This window comes from Cryptomeria japonica, chromosome 2 (genome assembly GCF_030272615.1).
Source record: "Cryptomeria japonica chromosome 2, Sugi_1.0, whole genome shotgun sequence".
NCBI classification, from domain to species: Eukaryota; Viridiplantae; Streptophyta; class Pinopsida; order Cupressales; family Cupressaceae; genus Cryptomeria; species Cryptomeria japonica.
Genome location: NC_081406.1, coordinates 46,822,353 through 46,841,109, shown reverse-complemented (window position 1 = coordinate 46,841,109; position 18,757 = coordinate 46,822,353). Strand labels below are relative to the sequence as shown.

Genomic DNA, 18,757 nt, shown 5'->3' with positions numbered 1-18,757 from the left:
ATCTATCATTTTATCTTCACCAACAATTATACTTTCCTCTTTTAATAGACAAGGACCACAAAGATGAATATTAGATCTGAATTAGAGACGGAAGTTTTTGGACTTTAAGGAGTGGGAAGAGTGAACCTGGCAAATTGAGGGAAGCTTGCAAGGAAGTTATTGTAGCATGAAAGAGAGATTGTTCAAAAGTCCATCAGTCAATATAGGTGAAGAGTTGTGTTGGTAATTCCAATTTGGTAATAAAGTGTATAAGACCAGCATGTTTACATATATCTGTCAAATACTCTAGTATTCAATCTTTCTGATAATTAAGGAAGAATGTCATATTTAGAATGTCATATTTTCCATTTAGAATGTGTTGTTTTCTGGCTCTCATATTGTGTTAGTGTACTCTGATCAACTGTGTGGTTGATGATTGTGCACTCAACCCTCAACCAGTGCCATCACAAATCTCACTATCAGTTTCTTTTCCCACAGGAATGAGAGTGTGATGACCTCCATTGTTTCTTTTCTTTAATTTTTCATTGTGTATCACCAAATAGCACCTTTTCAGTGTAATTTGCATATATTATTAATTCATCTTGTACCTGCAAAACACAAAATCAGAAGTTTGGACCATACCTGCAAGCCATACTTATTTAGATGCAGCAAGTTGAAGAACAAATGTCGAAAGGCCTTAGTCTTATGCAAGATCAAATCAATCAAAAGTATCTACAAAATCAAAGTATGGTCATTAGTTAAACAAATATAAGAATGATATAGGAAGAAGAACCAAGAAATGTTAACTTCAATCTTGATATAACTCTAAAATGAAACACAAGCAATTAGTCATACATTGCCCCACTATGGCTTACATTAGGAAAACGATTGAGAATTTTAGACCCTGACAACGAAATATCAGTAGCTTGAACATCACCAGTGATCAACATAAATAATTGAAACCTATCAATTGCGAAATGAAAAAGAAATTACCTATGTTACCCTGAGTTTCCAGGACGGGGGGACGGAGAAACGGGTTTCCAGGACGTTTTTTTTCCCAGAGCAGGGGACAGCTATTTATATATATATATATAGGAAAATCTAAAATTTTAAATATATCCATGAATTATATATTTATATAACATTGTAACACAGTAACATTCATCATAGCAACATAATAACATTTAAAAATCAGAATCTAGATTCTAAAATTATTGAATCAGTGATCATTCATTGAATCATCATAGAACTAAGAACATAGCATCAAATGAATCAAATTGAACCATAGAACTAACTAGCTGGTAGTGTCCTCTGGGCCGAATCAACATCTATGATTTGCCTGGGTCGAAAAAAATGTGACTGGCTGCTTCCCTTCGAGATAGAATCGCTTCACTGAGTTCACTCGACTAAGTCTAATCATAATGGAATCACTTTAAATATTCGTATTTAGGTTTACCGTTTTAATAATAAAAATAGATTTTATTAAAAATTCTTTTTTTTATCCCTCCTTCCGCCGGAAATGGTCGTCCGTCCCCGAGACGATCAGGGGACGGCTCGTCCCTAGTGTTCGCGGAACGGTCAACAATCTCCGACTGCATAGTTGACCGTTTCTGAAAATTTTTCTTGATCGGGGACGGCTTGGAAATGTTTCTGGCCGTCCCCCCGTACCCGAAACCGTTTCCATTTCCAAAATGTGTGCCTTTAGGGTGGAAACACATTTCTGGGTAACACTGGAAATTACAAGTGTGATCTTATGAATTTTCAATTTAGAACTGATCCATGGACAGTGAAAAACTTGCGTATATCAATATACAACTTGATCTCTAGAATTGATCCATGGAACAGCGAAAAATTTCATATATGTTAATAGGAGAGAGAGAGAGAGAGAGAGAGAGAGAGAGAGAGAGAGAGAGAGAGAGAGTTCAAAAAATTATATTTATAAATGCACACACATATAATCTCTATATAACCTGAAGAGATTAAGAAGACTATTAAAAATTGAAAACATTCTAGAAGGGCAACGTGAAATAAGGTGGATAGTGGATACTATTAGTGTATAGAAACACTCAAATAATCCTTCAAAATATAAGATATAGTAAACGAATCCAAGAATGAAAAGGACCAAAACACATTGCCGGCTCAATTTAATGGCTCTTCTCACTCTTGTTGCTTTTGAAACAAACTCTAAATCATTTTTTTTTCACAACTATAGGCCTTCAAGATTCATTGACTATTGACAAGACAACTTTTGAGGATAACACTGAACCTGATACCTCCATCAATATTGTTTTTGGCTGCTGCCATTTGAAGTAATGGTCTCTTGGACCCCACTTGGCACAAGGATCCTATGCCCATTGCTCTTGTCACACCTAGCAAGTCAAACCCAAATGAAGGAACAAATATTGCTTCAAGATTTGTCTTGTCAATTGAGGTGTGTCCTTCAAGTTCTAGGGTTTTACTAGCAAACTCTGATATTCCTAAGTCTCCAACTAGACAACCTTCTATGGTGTTGGAGACTTAAATGTGCCATCTTGAACTAGTTCCTTGTTTGGGCATACATCATATTTTAACCCTATTGAAGGATCTTCTACAAGAAAAGGTAAAATTCTCCAATCTAGGCATAATTTGCAAGTTCAATACTTTTTGGCCCTAGCACTTACGGTTTTTTTCTTCTTTATAAAACACGTGAAGATTAATCTCTAATATTGGTAAATCTCATAATTCTAGGACAAGCATGTTTTGTTGGTTCAGCCATACTCCCTACCTTTAACCCCTCTAACAAAATCCTTTTATGTTATGCCTATGTTTTGTCGTTAGTGCGTTGAAATTTATTTAGGTTGAGTTTTGGCTTTAGAACCAAAAATTGATGGGTTGATTTACTCTACTAATATGAGGATTTAGCTGGAGATTGTAATGTCCCCTTTTGGGAGGACACTAAATTTTGCCCAATATACTTGTTGTTAGCAGCAACCAAGAAGGAAGACTAAGAGGGGGGGGGTGAATCAATCTTCACTGGAATATCAAACTTAATCACAAAACATAGATCTGATAAACTGCAGTAATAAGACAGATAAGCAAATTGAAAGCACAACACACAACACCAAGATTTTGACGTGGAAAACCCGGTTAAGGGAAAAAACACGGTGAGAACCTACCCACAGTAAGATGATACTCTGCAGTAGTATGTGAAAATATTACAATGGGGAATGCACATGCATTCAGGCACACTGCTCAAAAGAAAATGGCCCGGAAGGTTACAACCCTCAAGGAAGTCTTACTGACTTACAACAAGATTCGGACTACAATCCGGAAGAAATGAACTGAAAGAATAGCATCTCCAAATGCCTGATTACAGTTTTGGTTAAGCACAGATGTCTGCCCTGCAACACCAATCTCTCCTCAATCACAACACCGAAGGATGAATCACTTGTTCGCACATAAACCTCTCTCTGATAATGCAGACATAACATTGATATCTAAATTACATGACAATATCACCTATATATACAAATCATCAACCTTGACAACAAGGTCGGCTAAACCCTCAACCCTCAATTGCAAAATTATATCACACGATACAAAGAACGACCACTGGACCAATATAATGATTTACATAGCATATCATGGACCTAAAACAAATTCCCAAACGCTCAACTCCACCGGAAATCACGCCAAGATCAACCACAACACGCTACACCACCAGGAAAACCGCATAACACGAAAATCATCATCGGTTGATAGAAACTACCAAAAACTCGCACAACGATCAATGCAGATCATCAAAACAAATAGGACATGACTAGGAAACACCAGCAAGCACATTAGAATTATCAGGAACAGCTGCACCCACACCACTTATCAAATCTTCATCGGTCAACGTCTGAAACTCAAGAATACTCAAACAATAGCAACCGTCACGAAGAAAGATAACTTGCGGGGCACCAAATCATGATCCATCTAAAATGAGGATACACAAGACCATCCCAAACAATATTCCAAAATATCAGCACAAGATCTGATCACACCGGAATATATCGGAGGATATACCGAATTCTGCAAAACAGTGATCGCAAAACAACACCACAAAACGGATCATAAGATCTTCCCAATCTGCCATCACCAGAGCAATGCACAGGAATACGTTGACATCAATGACAACAACATATCCTAGCAGCAGCAAAAACCAACAATATCCAACACTTGTAGAATTATTGCAGGTTGTCTATTTTCAATCTGTAGTGCTAATTTGGACAGATTTAGTTTGATGTTGTTTCCCTCTTTAAATGCAAAGGTCTGCTGTTTATATCAATCTGATCTGCTGCCTATACTCAGATAGATGTGTGTGTGTGTGTGTGTGTGTGTGTCTTTTCTATTCCATCAAGTCTGATTCTCTAGTTATTGATTTAATATTTCCTCTTCTTTTCCTTCGATGCCTGCTTTATTACTGTTTGCAGATTTGTATTTGTGTTCTGATCTCTTTGAAAAAATTTCATAACATTCTTCCAAATTTCCTTATAATTCTGACTTAGGTCTACTCCTAAATCTGCTTCTAATGCTTCATATATTTTTTTCTATTCCATGGATCCCTACTTCTCCACTTTATATCCTCCAATGTGAGGGAGAGTCACACCTCTTCATCATGTATGCCCTTTGGCAAGAGACACACCCTTCACCCTTAGCACCCTTTACAAGAGTGTGACTCTTTATTATTTTTTGTCCTTTGAAAGGGACACAACCTTTCACAATCAGTTCTACACTTCTTATTTAAACCAGATCTGCACTTCTGATTCCCAAATTCTCCCCCTTTTCAAATGAGGTTCTCTTCTCCCTTTTATTTATGTTTGAGGGAGTCACAACTTTTCTTTCCATGTCTTTTGACTATTCATTAACTTAATTAAATTTTAATTATATTTAACTATATTATTTTATATTTTAATTTGGATTTTATTTTTATTCTTTTGTATTTTAATATTATTATCATTATTTATTATTAAATTATATTTCAAAATGGGGACATTACAGAGATGAACATTTCAAAGCACCTACCTAATGAGATATGGCTCCAAGTCAAAGATCGTGTTTGGAAACAAATCCTTGGTTATGAAAATTCATCTTTCAAAGGTAGAAGATGCTTCTAGGTAGGACATATTGTTGTGGATTGTCTTTTCAGTAAACCAAAAAAAATCCTAAGAAGACAACTTGGTGGAAGGGTGCATGTTTATCACATTTATCAATCAAAAGGGCTACATCAAATAATTTGATAATTTTGATATTCCCCCTACTTCTACTCCCCTTGATTTGCCTCTTGTCTTTGCAACAACCTAATTACATTCATTCAGCCTCAACAATGGGTGGCTAATCTGTAATTTCTCCTCAAGTCACACCTTCTCACAATAAACTTGATCATTGCTGACTTCCCCTTTTAGGGCTAGGACTACAACGTGGCCTTCATGTTTGACTCGGATGAGGAATGAGGCATAGGTGATAATATTTCGAACTCCATCCTAAACATGATCAATCAATTTTTGTTTGAAAAAATCAAAATGTCAATAATGGCACCAAATGGCTGTCTTCTCAACATCTTTATCCCTCATGTGGATTTGATGATATCCTGATCTCAGATCAATCTTGGAGAAGTGCATGTCATAACCTAATTCAAAGTGTTTGACATATCATCATGTTGGGCTACCAATGGTTTCACCATGGCGATCAGGGTTTCATATCTGCCAAATATGTCAAGGTTTTAGTCTTCTTCAAAAGATCCAGGGGACTCACCAGTTTCAATGCAAAAAGTGTTTCAGAATCTCAAAAGGTCACCCATATGCAAGATGTTATTTTTAGCAGTGACCTTATTTGGCATCAGTTATTCTCAGCATTCTACTCCGAGCAGTGGAGAAGAACCTATTTAGGCCTTTTGTATTTTATTAATTGTTTTAGGATTAGTTTTCTGTAAAGAAAACTTTCCACTTTCAATAAAGCTTGTGGATGGGTTCACTTTAAAGCAATTCTTTTTGTGATATTTTATTATTATTTTAGATCCTTAAAAGCTCTTCATCCTGGCATATAAATAAGTTGTTTAAGCATATAAACTCTTAATGATAGTTTGAAGCTGAGTTTGTGTTGGTGAAACTGTTATTCAGCTAAAGTGATTGTGGGATTTATGTTTGTGATTTGATTGTGGGATTTATGTTTGTGATTTCATCAAGCAAATCGAAAGGAGATTGCATTTTGTCAAGATTTCTAGTGGTGAAATATGTGTGTCTAAATTATAGTTTTGAATGCAATTTAGTTGTTCACATCAAAAAAATGTGTGATGTTCAATTTGTTTAATCTGCTCCTATTAATGGGGATCTGTTGTTCTCTGCTTTAACCAGTAGCAAGCATTCGTCTTTCAAATTATTTGGTTTGGTTGCAAGTCTTAAATATAAAAATAAATGACCTTCAAGTCTTGTGCTCATTCTCCGAAATCAAAAAAACACGTCTGTCTTATTTTTTCAGTCATTTCCTTTAATGCAAACCCCAGATGATAATCTTGTAAAGTGTGCATAACTATAAACATGTTCAAAATCTTTAGAGTTTAAGATTTTTGATCTCATGGAGCTTCCCTACTAAATTGAAGAGAGGTTTTAGCTTGTGCATTGTTCGTTTTTGTGTTTCCTCACAAAAGACAAATTAAAACGCTAACAGATGTGCCCTCCAATACGAATCTGTGACACTACAAAATTGACCCTTAATTCACTCCTTGTGCACTCAGGTGTTACAGTAGATCCTCGTGGACTATTTTGGTCTTATGGTGTTACTAAAAGTCTAAAACCATTTCATTTTATTTCAAATCATCCGATATCAACAAGAAATTGCTCAATATACACCCCATATTAACTTAGACCTTGTAAGAGGGTAGCCCATAACACCAAGGTGATGATGTGACAATTAGAGGGAACCAGTGTTTAAAAATCTTAGAAACATTGTAATATATGAAATTGTCTATGCAGGGATCAAAATGCACCACATTTATTAATTAATTTAAAAATTAGAATAAATCAGATACAACTTTTTTTATTTTCAATTAATTAAAAAATCCAGTCAACGGTGCATTCTGATCCCTGTATAGACGTTGCCCTGTTTCTATATTATCCTGCAAGTGTGACCTCATGAAGAAACTGCTCAATTAACAACTACAGTGATGCAGAGTAACTAGGAATGATTCAGATCTCACTGCTCGCACCATATACACCCACGTAAAATTTCAATGGTAGAAGCAAATCGATGAAGTCTATATAACAATCACTTGCAGGAAATGATTCAAGTCTCACAGCTCACGCCAAATATACCTTTATAGAATTGCAATGATAGACGCAAATGGATAAAGTCTACATAACAATCACTTGCAACAAACAAATAGAAAAATTAATTTAAGAAGTCGGTATCAATGCATTCAGGATTTGGGAATTCATATATAAATGGGTTCCTTAAAAAAGGACATAGGAAACCAAAAAGATGTGCATACCATTATCTCACATTCAATGTACTCGTCTGCAACTGCCTTGCATTTCGCCTGCAGTAATAAGCATACCACAACTATAAAGAAGTGAAACATACATTACCGAGTATATAATTCAAAATCAGATAACAAGAACATTTGCACTCACACATTTGGTGAGACTGATGTTACCAGGGGAGTACTGGATGAAGAGGGCATTCACTGGCGATCCACAGTTGATACAGAGCAAACCCATCTTTACTTAACCAGAGACCATTAAAAGAAGAGGCCAGTTTTGTATGTGTAGTGGTTTCAGAAAAGAAATTCGCATTCAAATACCCAAAAGAATAGTGGCGGCCTTCGATTTAACCTCCTCTCCCCATTTCGAAATGACTACTTGGAAAGGCTGAGCTGTAACCTCCTAAGCAATTCAAAGTGAGCTTCAAGTTTTGGATTTAAGCTCGAATTAATTTATTAAAAAATTAAAAAAATCAATATATAAGCATTAGAAAACATTAGATCTTCATGTATTTTAATTTATATAAAATATACTTACAAGATTATTAATTTATAAATATATATTATTTATATATATTATAATGTTATAATTTTCTTTTATCAAAAATTACATATTCTCGGTGGAGTAAATAATTATTAAAATGGTTTTCAATCAAAAATATCTATCACAATAAAATTTAATTTAAAGAAATATTTATACATAATAGAAAAATTAGAATCACATATGATTGAGATAGATCCAATAGAAGAAGTAGAAGAAGACATTGATATGTTATTGGAAGTTGCAACGGTTAGAAGGTTTATTGACCCAAACAAACTAGAAGACATATTGAACCCTCAACAAAAGAAGATTGGTATCACAAATTCATGTTAAAATTCCTCCCTAAAGGATTTTTTGTAGCCATATTTCTCAACAAGGTGCATAAGGACTCCATTCTCTCTAACAGAGTGTAGAATGTGGGAGAAATCTCATTATATCTACAAAAATGGTTTCCAAACTTCAACCCTAACAACTAGTCACCTTGTGAAGAACCTTGTTGGATAAGAATACATAATCTTCCATTAGAATTATGGTTAGAAGAATGTCTAGCCTAAATATGAAGAGCCCAGAACTCTTGTTGATCTTGATTTAGACATATTGAGAGAAAATTTGTATATCTATGGAAGAATTCATATAGATTCTAGAAAGGAAATCCTAAATAAAATATCATTAAATCTTTAGTTTCTAAAGTTTGGTATCAAAGACTAGGGATAGATGAAAGAAAAAAAATTGCACAAAGTGTAAAGGGAGGAACTAATCTTCCATTAGAATTATGGTTAGAAGAATGTCCCCAGAACTCTTGTTGATCTTGATTTAGACATATTGAGAGATGTACACATTGAAGAAACACGAGATGATTTCAAATGGTATATAAGGATTCAATAAATAATGGTGGAATAGGCGTACTAGAAGCGCAAATGATTGATCAATCAACTTCCAAAATACTCAAACCAAATTTGAAATTAGTTAAAAGGGGGGGAAGAAAACCAACAAACAAACAAAAAAATGGTGAAAGATGCTACAAATAGAGGTCAAAGATATAAATATTTTGTTGTTCAACACTCAGGGAGGCATCCCCTCCCTTGGCAAAATATGAAGATTGCTACTTGGAATGTTAAGAATTTATAGGTCCCTAATAAGAGACACGTATTTAAGTGCCATTTACAGATAATAAATGTTAACATACTCATACTTCAATAAATAAATCTTTCCTTGGATGATAGAAAAATCTAAAGGAAAACAATAACTGGTGGTTTGAATGGTCTGGGACTAATGTGGAGAACTCAGTGATTTACAATGGAAAATCTAAAGGAAAACAATAACTGGATGACAACCAGAACAACTTGTGCATCCTCAAATGTGTCCTTCATCCTCATCACTATATATGGATCAATCAAATTGAAGGCAAACCAAAGATATATTTGTAATCAAATCTTTACTTTTATTAATGTTTTTAAATTATATTTTTAACACAAGATCGAGATTTCAACAAAATCCTTTCCTCTTCAAAGAAATGTGGAGGACCCTCTAAATTGAGTAATAACCAAAGATATTATTAAAAAATTGTTAACAAAATTGGGCTTATTGATATACATCCTACGAATACAAAATTTACATCCAAATAAATCATAGAAAAGGTTTCACCAATTTTGTCAAAAGATTGAACAAGTTCTTAATCTCCCTAAATTAACTCCAATCCCCAACATTGATGGATTCCATGATCCTTCCTTTTTTGGTTGAAAATATTTTCCTATTGTCTCTAACATAAAGGTGACCAATCACCTCCCAAATTCCCATTCAAAAATGAAAAGATGTAGCTCAAAAGTGAATATGTCAAGGATCTTATCAAGGAATGGTGGACAAAAGCACTAGTATAAAAGGGATCCAAAATGTTAATGGTGGTTAAAAAACTAATTATAATAAAAAAACCAACTAAAAGAATGGAACAGAAGTATATTCATAAACATATTCGATGAGAAATAAATTGTGGAATGGGAATTAGAAACTATCAACCAAAAAGTAATCAACTACAAAATGATAGTGGATTATCATGAGAAGGAAAAAGAATTCAAAACAACCATTCAAAACTCTTAGCTTGTGAGGAAATATTCTAGTAACAAAAGTAATGAGAAATGTGGTTAAAAGAAGGTGAGCAAAGCACAAAATTTTACAATTTCATAAAAGTGCAAAGATTTTGTAATTATATTGCAAACATTAAAAAATCATATGGAACCATTATCAATGGTAAAGAAGAAATGCAAAAAGGTATTTTTTGTTCTTTCAAATTCTCTTAGAAAATATGAGTCCTCTAATTTGGATGAAAAAAAAAATTGTAGACTTAATTCCTATTGTCAGGGACATCACCACTAGACAGATATCGGGAAAATATTTTGCATCTTGTTGCATCAATTCTATGGATCTTGGGGATTGAAATATAGCATGCAAACTAGAGGTACTAGGTATTGTTCACGCCCCATCTAGTAGGTACAAATATATTGTATGATATGATCACTAGTAATAAGGTGAATATAGTGTGATACAATCGAATTATAAGGAAAGGAAGAATATGTAGAAGGGGATTTATGACACAAATGTATAAAGATGTATAAGGAGATAGAAGAGTGTATATGCTATATTGAATGAATACAATCAATACAATTACTTTAAGGTCTCAATCTTATGTTTTATGTATGTTCTTACTCTTCTGTTAGTTAAGATATCTTTTGTTCAAAACAAGTTCTCTATTATCCTTATGCAATGCTCTTTAGAAAATTCATCCAAGTGTTGATGCAATAACATGATCACAAAACATAAATGATGAACATGAAATCATACATGAAGGCGGAGAGTTGTCTCTTGTTGCTAGATATGCCCATATCTAATTTTTGATGATATCAAATGTGGATTTAATTATTTCACAAAACATGTTATGGAGAAAAAATTGGCAAAGGATTTTTAGATAGTTCAAAAATCTTCCATGATTTCCTAGTGGTAATTTTGGGAGCACCTAGAAACCATAGTGGGAAATATGGAGGGAGATTTTGTGCAATCCAATGATAAATTTATTTATTTTTAAGTAAGTGCTAGTAATTTTTTTAACGTGAGCGTCGAAACTGGCAGGACACACCCTTCAACTCCATGTGAAATTCTTTTCACCTGGAGCTATGAACCAATGAGATTACAAATGAGGAACCTCATCCCCATATAAGAATGTTAAGGCTCAAACCTATGAGAACATCGGATCGACAAAGGTACAAGCCTGTGATTATAATGGCCTGACAAGGCTTTGAACCTTGATGCTCACAACAACAATGCTAGCACATAACTAGCACACTATGGGAAGAACCCTACAATGCAATGATGATTATTATACTAGGTTGATCTTCTTTTTTCCAAAGGCATGACAATTGACTTTTGGTTTGCAGACTTGTGTATAGTTTGCAGGGACCACTAGCTAAGCATAACATTGTGTACATACCTTTGTCTTGGATACACCACCTAAATAAGTGAATGTAGAACTAATTTTGAACAATGAATAAAATATATCTAGGAGAAAGTGGAATTTCTTTTCACATGTACAACCTAACCAAGTAGATAAATAACTAGGATTCCCTATCTTCTCCTAGGTGCATATAGTACAATAAATTAATAAGTTTGAATGAGAAAGTACAATATCCTCAACATTAATTTTTTTGAAGAGAACCAACTCTAGACATTCCATACTCTAATTTTACCTTATATTTTATGTAGAATGGATGTAGTGTGTAACTATACAATATGAGAGGCTTGTTAATGAAATATATGAAATACTATACAAGATATATAAGATACACAACAAAAATATTTGATTATAATAGCAAAATATGATTTTAAGAGATATAGTCACATGTGTAAATATACACCTTCACCGAATAAAGGAATTATAGGTCACCTACAAAACTTACCCAAGTGGATACCTATTTATGTAAGCTTATCGTATCTTAGGTGCATATAATTAGAATGTATGTAAATAAAATTTTAAATACACTAACAATTAGTTCTCATGTGTAGAATGATGCAATAAATAACTCTCCTATACTCAACCATCACTATGGTGGCTAGTGAACTAAAAAATAATATAAAATAGATTTGTAATCTATTCTAGATCACAAAAAAAAAAAAAAATACTATGTATACTACCTACAAACATCTCTATTTAAAATGTTGATTTTGATTTAACTATCAACATGCATCTTCACCTTGATTAAAATAAAGAACAACATCATCATTCTATACCTCAATATATAAACATCGTATCTAAATAGAATATTTTTTATTTATAATGTAGCTAAAAAATTATTCCTCTTAGGAATAGGTCAATGACCTTTCATTTCCACATATTTAATGTGCATAGTGGTGTAAAGTGGAAAATTGGGGGCTTGGCCAACTCTCCACTTGGGAGTGGGGAATTTGCTAAGCTCAATTTTCACTTGAGGAAACTTTACATTCAAAAGAGGGGATGAATCTACTGGATCCAATCCCAAAGGATACAAGGATTGAATACTAAGTAGATTGGTTGTGTTTGAAATGTGTTTGACCCTCTTTTGTAAGTTGAATAAGTAAAGTGTTGGAAATGAAGACAAAGTAAGCAAAAACAGTGAGCTACAGGTTCGAGATTCAGTCATGCACCTAAATCTGAGAAGTTTGAGATGATTCAGAGATGCTCCGCAAAATTTGGCAAAATTTGCAAGGACTATGTGTTCGGACAAGGGCGCCCTCCACTTGGTCCTCCGAACTTTCCGCGCGTCGAAAAGGGTTTTTTCATATCTACAGATAAAGCTTAATTCTAGAAGTACAAATGTGCACCTGTTTCCTGCACACATAAAGAAGAAGAAAGGAATTGGTAATAGGGGTTTGCCTAAGTCAAACCCTAGTTTGGAATCAACCTCAAGTGAATGAAATACTGCAAATACTTGAAATAAATGATGGAAAGGTATACCTTCAAATCTGCAATAGATGATAATGATTCTTTTCTTCTTAGATGTAATCACATATGTTATATGAAATGGCATGGACATGGCAAAACCCTAATACACACACATGCTTGCAAATGAATGATGTAATGTTGTTCCAATGGATAGTTGAAGAGTATGCAACCTTGAGGAATGCTAGATGATGAATGTTTGAATGTTTGATGCTTGAATGTAGTCTCCTTGCCTTATCCACCTTGTTATGCTCTTTCCTTATGATTGATGGATTATGATGCTATATCAAAATGAGAGAGGATGACCTCCTTATATACAAGTGCCTATTTAATTTTTTGACAAAGGTCGACATATGGGATTTATTTCCCACTCAAAATTGAGATAGGGCCTAGGGGCCAAGATAGGTCCTAATTAGGGAGGACCAGCGCATGGTCCTACCCCAGTTTGGGCCAGGATCAAAGGGTTATGCAAGTCGTAGGATGCAAATGTGAGATTTGGTTGCATAGAAGAGGCATAAACAGGACCCGATCAAGCATGGGGATGAGAACGGTAACGTGAGGGCCCAAAATGTGGTCAAAATTACAAGGGGTGCAATTTCAGGATGTTGCATTTTGCCCCCACTTTAGCAAGAGTATGAGCTTACACAAATACTCATGGTAAAGTAGAAGAAAGGGAGATGAAGATGAGGAATGTAGAGAAAAATCACAAGGAGTACAAGATGTCACTAATTTTGAGGAACAAAGCCCCCAATCTTAGGATCTTAACTCACTCAAACATATGCAAGGGCACACAAAACAAGACAAAAACAAAAAGACAAACAAAGGCAAAGACACAAAGGCACACAAGACCTAAAAAATAAAGACCAAAAACAAGACCTCGAGTCAACTAGCCAAAGAGACCTTGATATCAAAATGTCCCAACGACTAATATCATTCTTGAAAATGCCATCTCATGAACACAAATCATCATATAAAAGAGAAAAGCAAGCATCATCCATGAACTATCAATACAAAAACCATGAGTTCGTGAGAGGAAGAAGAGAGAGAGCATGAATACATTCTAGATGTGTTTATCTAGGTGATCCATGAGAAGAATGATGAGAGAGAGCATGGACTACTCACCCCTAGATGTTTTTATCTAGGTGATCCATGGTGAGAAAAGGACATGGAATACTCTCCCCTAGATGTTTTTATCTAGGTGATCCATGTGGGGAGGAGAGTAAGAATAGTCTAGTTATTTTTAGCTAGTTCCACCCATCCTTGTGTTTGTGTGCAAGTGATGTCTAGTTTTGAAGTGTATAGCACCTTGTGTAAGAGACTTTGCTTTGTTATTGAGTGTGCTTCAACCCGTTTAAGATATGTAATGTAAATGCAAATGCCAATGGGAGATTGTGTGTGTGCAAATGTGTAAATGTCAAGTGGCAAAGATACATGCTTGGTTTCGATGTCATCCCGTTTAAGACTGCTATTTTTGATGATGTGTTAACCTCGTCTAAGACATATATCAAATGTTGCATCTGGTTTCAATTGTGAAGCACCTTGCTCTAAGAGATTTTACTATGGTTTCAAGAATGAACACCTTGTTTAAGACATGCAAGAGCATAGTACGAAATGGTACAAGGGGAGCGATGTGGGTGCCCCTCCTTAAGATGTCAACATAGTTTTATGTGGATGTCTTAAGAAATATTAGAAACAAGGATTCCTTACCTTCAAAACCAAGGAGATATCCTTTAGGAAACAATGTCATAAATCCCAAGCTAGAGAGGGAATACTCTTCAAGCAAGGATAAGATCGTTGAAAAAGAGATATCTTGCAACAAGTGTAAAGGGGATCCTTCGAGGAGAAAAGATCTTTCCTCAAAAGACATCTACTCCCAAGAGGAGATATCTTGAACAAACATAACATTTTCTACCAAAAGAAAGGAAGGAGAACAAAAATTCATATCTTCCTCCTATTGCTAGGTGAAAGAGATTCTTAATGAAGGATGACACACTTTTGACCCAATGTGAGGGGTAAGTTTATGATATACATTGCCAAGTGAAGAAGACGTTGTAGCCAAGGACTTACACCTCTTGTATAAGAGAGAATCCTTGAGAAAACAATAACTTCACATAAGGAATCACAACCCATTGTTGGTGCCCAAAACCACAGATTGGGAAACCAAAGACTTGCCTAATCCAAAGTTGATCCAATCAGCCTTGGCCAACGAACAGGGATGGTCGAAGACCAAATCCCTCTACACTTTAGGCTCCACTAAACCCAGGTGGGTGTACCTTACACTCTCAAACACAAAAGAGGTTTATTTTAAGTGAATTTAAACTGTGGGAGTTGGCAATTGCAGGGATGGCAAAAGGTTTTCTTGCAATTATGCTAACAAAAGTGATTTTTATTGAATACCTTTAAAACTGATAAAATAATTGTGAATATAGTTGTGATATGTAAAATATTGCTATTAGGACTTTAAGCCATTTTGAAAAAGAGCAGTAGTGATAGAAATTAGAAGATTTGTTTCTTTGATAATGACCTAATGCATAAAAACTTATTCAGCAAACATTAATAACAGACCAGTGCCTTATCTGACCATTAATGAATAACTTTGTGGACAAGAATCATTATCAACTCAAGAGACAATTATAAGACCATCACTTTGAAAGTTTCATTATGTGTTGCATTAACAATAAAAATCCAATCTTACATTCAATACAACATCATGTGATGACACATCACAACAAATCTAAAAGATTTATCAAGAGGACATATGATTCCATCAAACACAAAATTACACATAATAGTCTGAAGATAAAAGCATGAAATCTTGTATATTAACTTCTAGAATAAGAATGTACACAAAAACTGCACTTACAAATACTCCAACACATTCAGTTTGCACAAAATAAACTCACCATTCCTATTAGACTTTTCTAAAACATAACACTTGTAGCCCAGCCAATGGTAGAATATTATCTGTCTCTTATGATACAAATTACTCACTACATATACATGAGCCAAAGGATTCAAATGAAAGGACACACCCTTTCATCTTGTTAAACTAAACTTGACTAAAACCTAACACCTAACTGCTTAACTACTAGATACAAAATATAAAAATTAGTTTTGGTCGTCCAGTATTGTATCACACTTTTGTATGTGCTCCAAATACTTGTTGTCCTGGTGAGTGATGGTGTTGAATACAATATCCCTTATAGCGATCTCCATGGTAACCATTCTCTCCATCTACTCACCTATCTCCTTCATATCCAAAACATCTGCCCGGGCAACATTAAGGGATGTGTTGAGTACATTCTGGCATTTTGTAATCCAAATCCCTTTGTCCTTTAACTTGTTTGCATCATCCACAATATCTGGCACACCATACCTAACAATATTCTTACTATCGGTAAATTATTGCTTAATGTCTACACCAAATGCCTTATGCTTGTTCAACCTTCTCTGGATCTTCTCAACAATTTTCTCATCAATACTCTTCTCTTTCAACAATGCCTTCAACCTCTTCAAAGTTATTTCATGAGAAGCCACATTATCTTGGGTCTTTTGACAATTTTTCCAGAATTCTTTGAGGACCTCCAACAAATGCTCAAACTTGTTTGCCAACAAAACACAAGCATCATCTACCCTAGCAATCCTGATTTTCCTTCTTAGCTTAATGTTTTCTTTCATTTGGCCTTCATATTTCTTTTTCCATTGTACACCAGTATCAGTTATCTATGGTACTTCATGACCATGACTTCTCAATGGGTCTTCATATAAATTCTTGTATTTTTGACCCTCTTTTAACACCCACTGCATTTGGGCCTTATTTAGTTTTTCAATGTCAATCCCCAAATCTGCGGTGATAATTGGATTAACTTCTCCCACTTTCAGCCTCATCATGTGCCCAAATGCCTTATCTACATCTATAATCTTGGGTCTTTATTTGGGGGTTATAGGGCCCAAAGCAACATTTCCTCTTCATTTGGATCATATCTTGATCCAATAAAAATGTCATCAACACCCTATATGTCTAACTTTACATCCTTTCTATCAAAATCTAACAAGCTGTCAAAAATGAAAGAAGCACTTAAGTCTCATCCTGGGAACAAAATGATACCTGCCTCACTGAGAAGTTGTCTCCCTCTCTATGGTGTCATTGTGGCCACTTCTACATCAATGTCTCCTTTTAATTTCTTAAGCATTTCTGCTTCATTTTCTGGGGTAACATTTGGGATGCTTTCCCTCAAAATTTTCCCTTTGTAATAGTACAAGAACGACTTAAAATATTTGGATTGTACAAAAATTTAATTTGCAACGAAAGTTGCATGCTCTTCCATTCTTACATCTGTGTTGGCGTTTATTCTCACCATGGCTTGCTCCTGGCTCTCTGCCACTTCTTCTAGTTCAGGTGCACGAAGGGTAGATACAACTATATTCTCATCAGACCCACTCTTGGGGTCTCCTTCTTTTAGTTCTTGAAGCCTCTGCTTCCACTCTTCCAATTTTTGGTTCAATTCCTTTAAGACTGCATTAGCCTCATCCCGTTCCTTATTTCTAAATAAATCTTCAGCCTCCATGGGTATAAGCAAATATTCTCCCAGGTTCTGGCTCTTCCTACAGTGGTGGATATATCCCTTTGGATCATAATTTTTTCGAGCTTGGTGTCTATACACATTGTACTCCTCTACCAGCTTCTTTTCTATCATCTCATAAGCCTTGGTAGATATAATGGTGAAGTCTCCAAAATGCAAAGTGCCAGGCATAAATACCTACTTGTGTCTAAATTTCCTAACAATCTCTAAATAAGAAATCCTGTCAGGAACTAATGTAGGCAACATATATGGAACATCCTCAAAACCATAAACCCTGAAAAAAGTGAAATTCTGGCATACAAACCAGTTACCCCAATTGTGGTTGACCCTAGTGTCTCCAAAAGCATGGGGTCTCAAGAATCTTTTAATCTCCTGTGAGATAGACCCATCACATTCTACTCCAAACAATCTATACAAGGGGTTGACAAAATATTCTTCAAACAACACATAATGTGATTTGTCGAACCGTGAGTCCCATAAGGATACCCATAATTGAATTAGTTGGTTTTGTCCCTCTTTGTTCCTGGAAGTCACCTTTAATTCTCTTGGCCATAGATCTTGCATCTGACCATAAAACAAAACCATATGCATTAGCAATGAGTAAAACTTGAAAGTAGGGTTAGGCATGTTTGCAAACTCAAAAATCCTTCATGCAACTTCTCTGCCAAGTAAGTTGCATAATCAAATGGCCTTGGCTCATGCATTTGAATATCCACAGCCAACACCAATGGGCCTATTCTTCTAACATCAGGAACTTATTCCCCGCAGACCTGGTCACATGCCCACTATGTGTACTGCAAGTATTGTCTGAACAGAGTAATTTCATAAGGAGGACCGTCTTGCTCCGTGAGTCATCCCTTCTCCTTTTTGTGAATTGCCAACTTCCACACTGTGTGAGTGATGTCCATTTGGGTATATTCTCCTTCTAGGTCTGTGAAGGATAGGGGCATGTAGGGCTCATAAGACATGCCGAAAACCTCTTGAATAGACCCGACAAATATCCAGATGAATGGATCCCCATTAGGAAATTGGATGTATCTTTTTTATTTGTTGTATTTCCTGGTGAGCAATTCCAATAATCTGAGATTCAAAAAAATATTTGGGACCACCAGTCTGCCCAAATCTGTCGTCCAAGGGTTTGATAATGGCATCTCCTTGTTCCACCTGAGGTAGTGATATAAAAACAATTCATG

The 18,757-nt window shown here is 35.1% G+C and overlaps 1 protein-coding gene across 4 annotated transcripts in view; it reads right to left on the bottom strand.

The window, feature by feature from the left end:
* Positions 1–7,906, bottom strand: part of LOC131046218 (protein ARV 2) — a 79,052-nt gene extending 71,146 nt beyond the window's left edge. For 2 of the 4 annotated variants that reach the window (XM_057979905.2, XM_057979906.2), the window contains exons 1-3: positions 7,629–7,906; positions 7,487–7,534; positions 622–711 (exon numbers count right to left, since the gene is read on the bottom strand). In XM_057979905.2, the coding sequence (XP_057835888.1) occupies positions 622–711; positions 7,487–7,534; positions 7,629–7,715 (225 nt within the window). In that variant the 5' untranslated portion in view covers positions 7,716–7,906. The remainder of the gene's footprint in view (positions 1–621; positions 712–7,486; positions 7,535–7,628) is intronic. The other 2 variants (XM_057979907.2, XM_057979908.2) reach the window with 2 other exon arrangements.
* Positions 7,907–18,757: the final 10,851 nt, after the last annotated feature.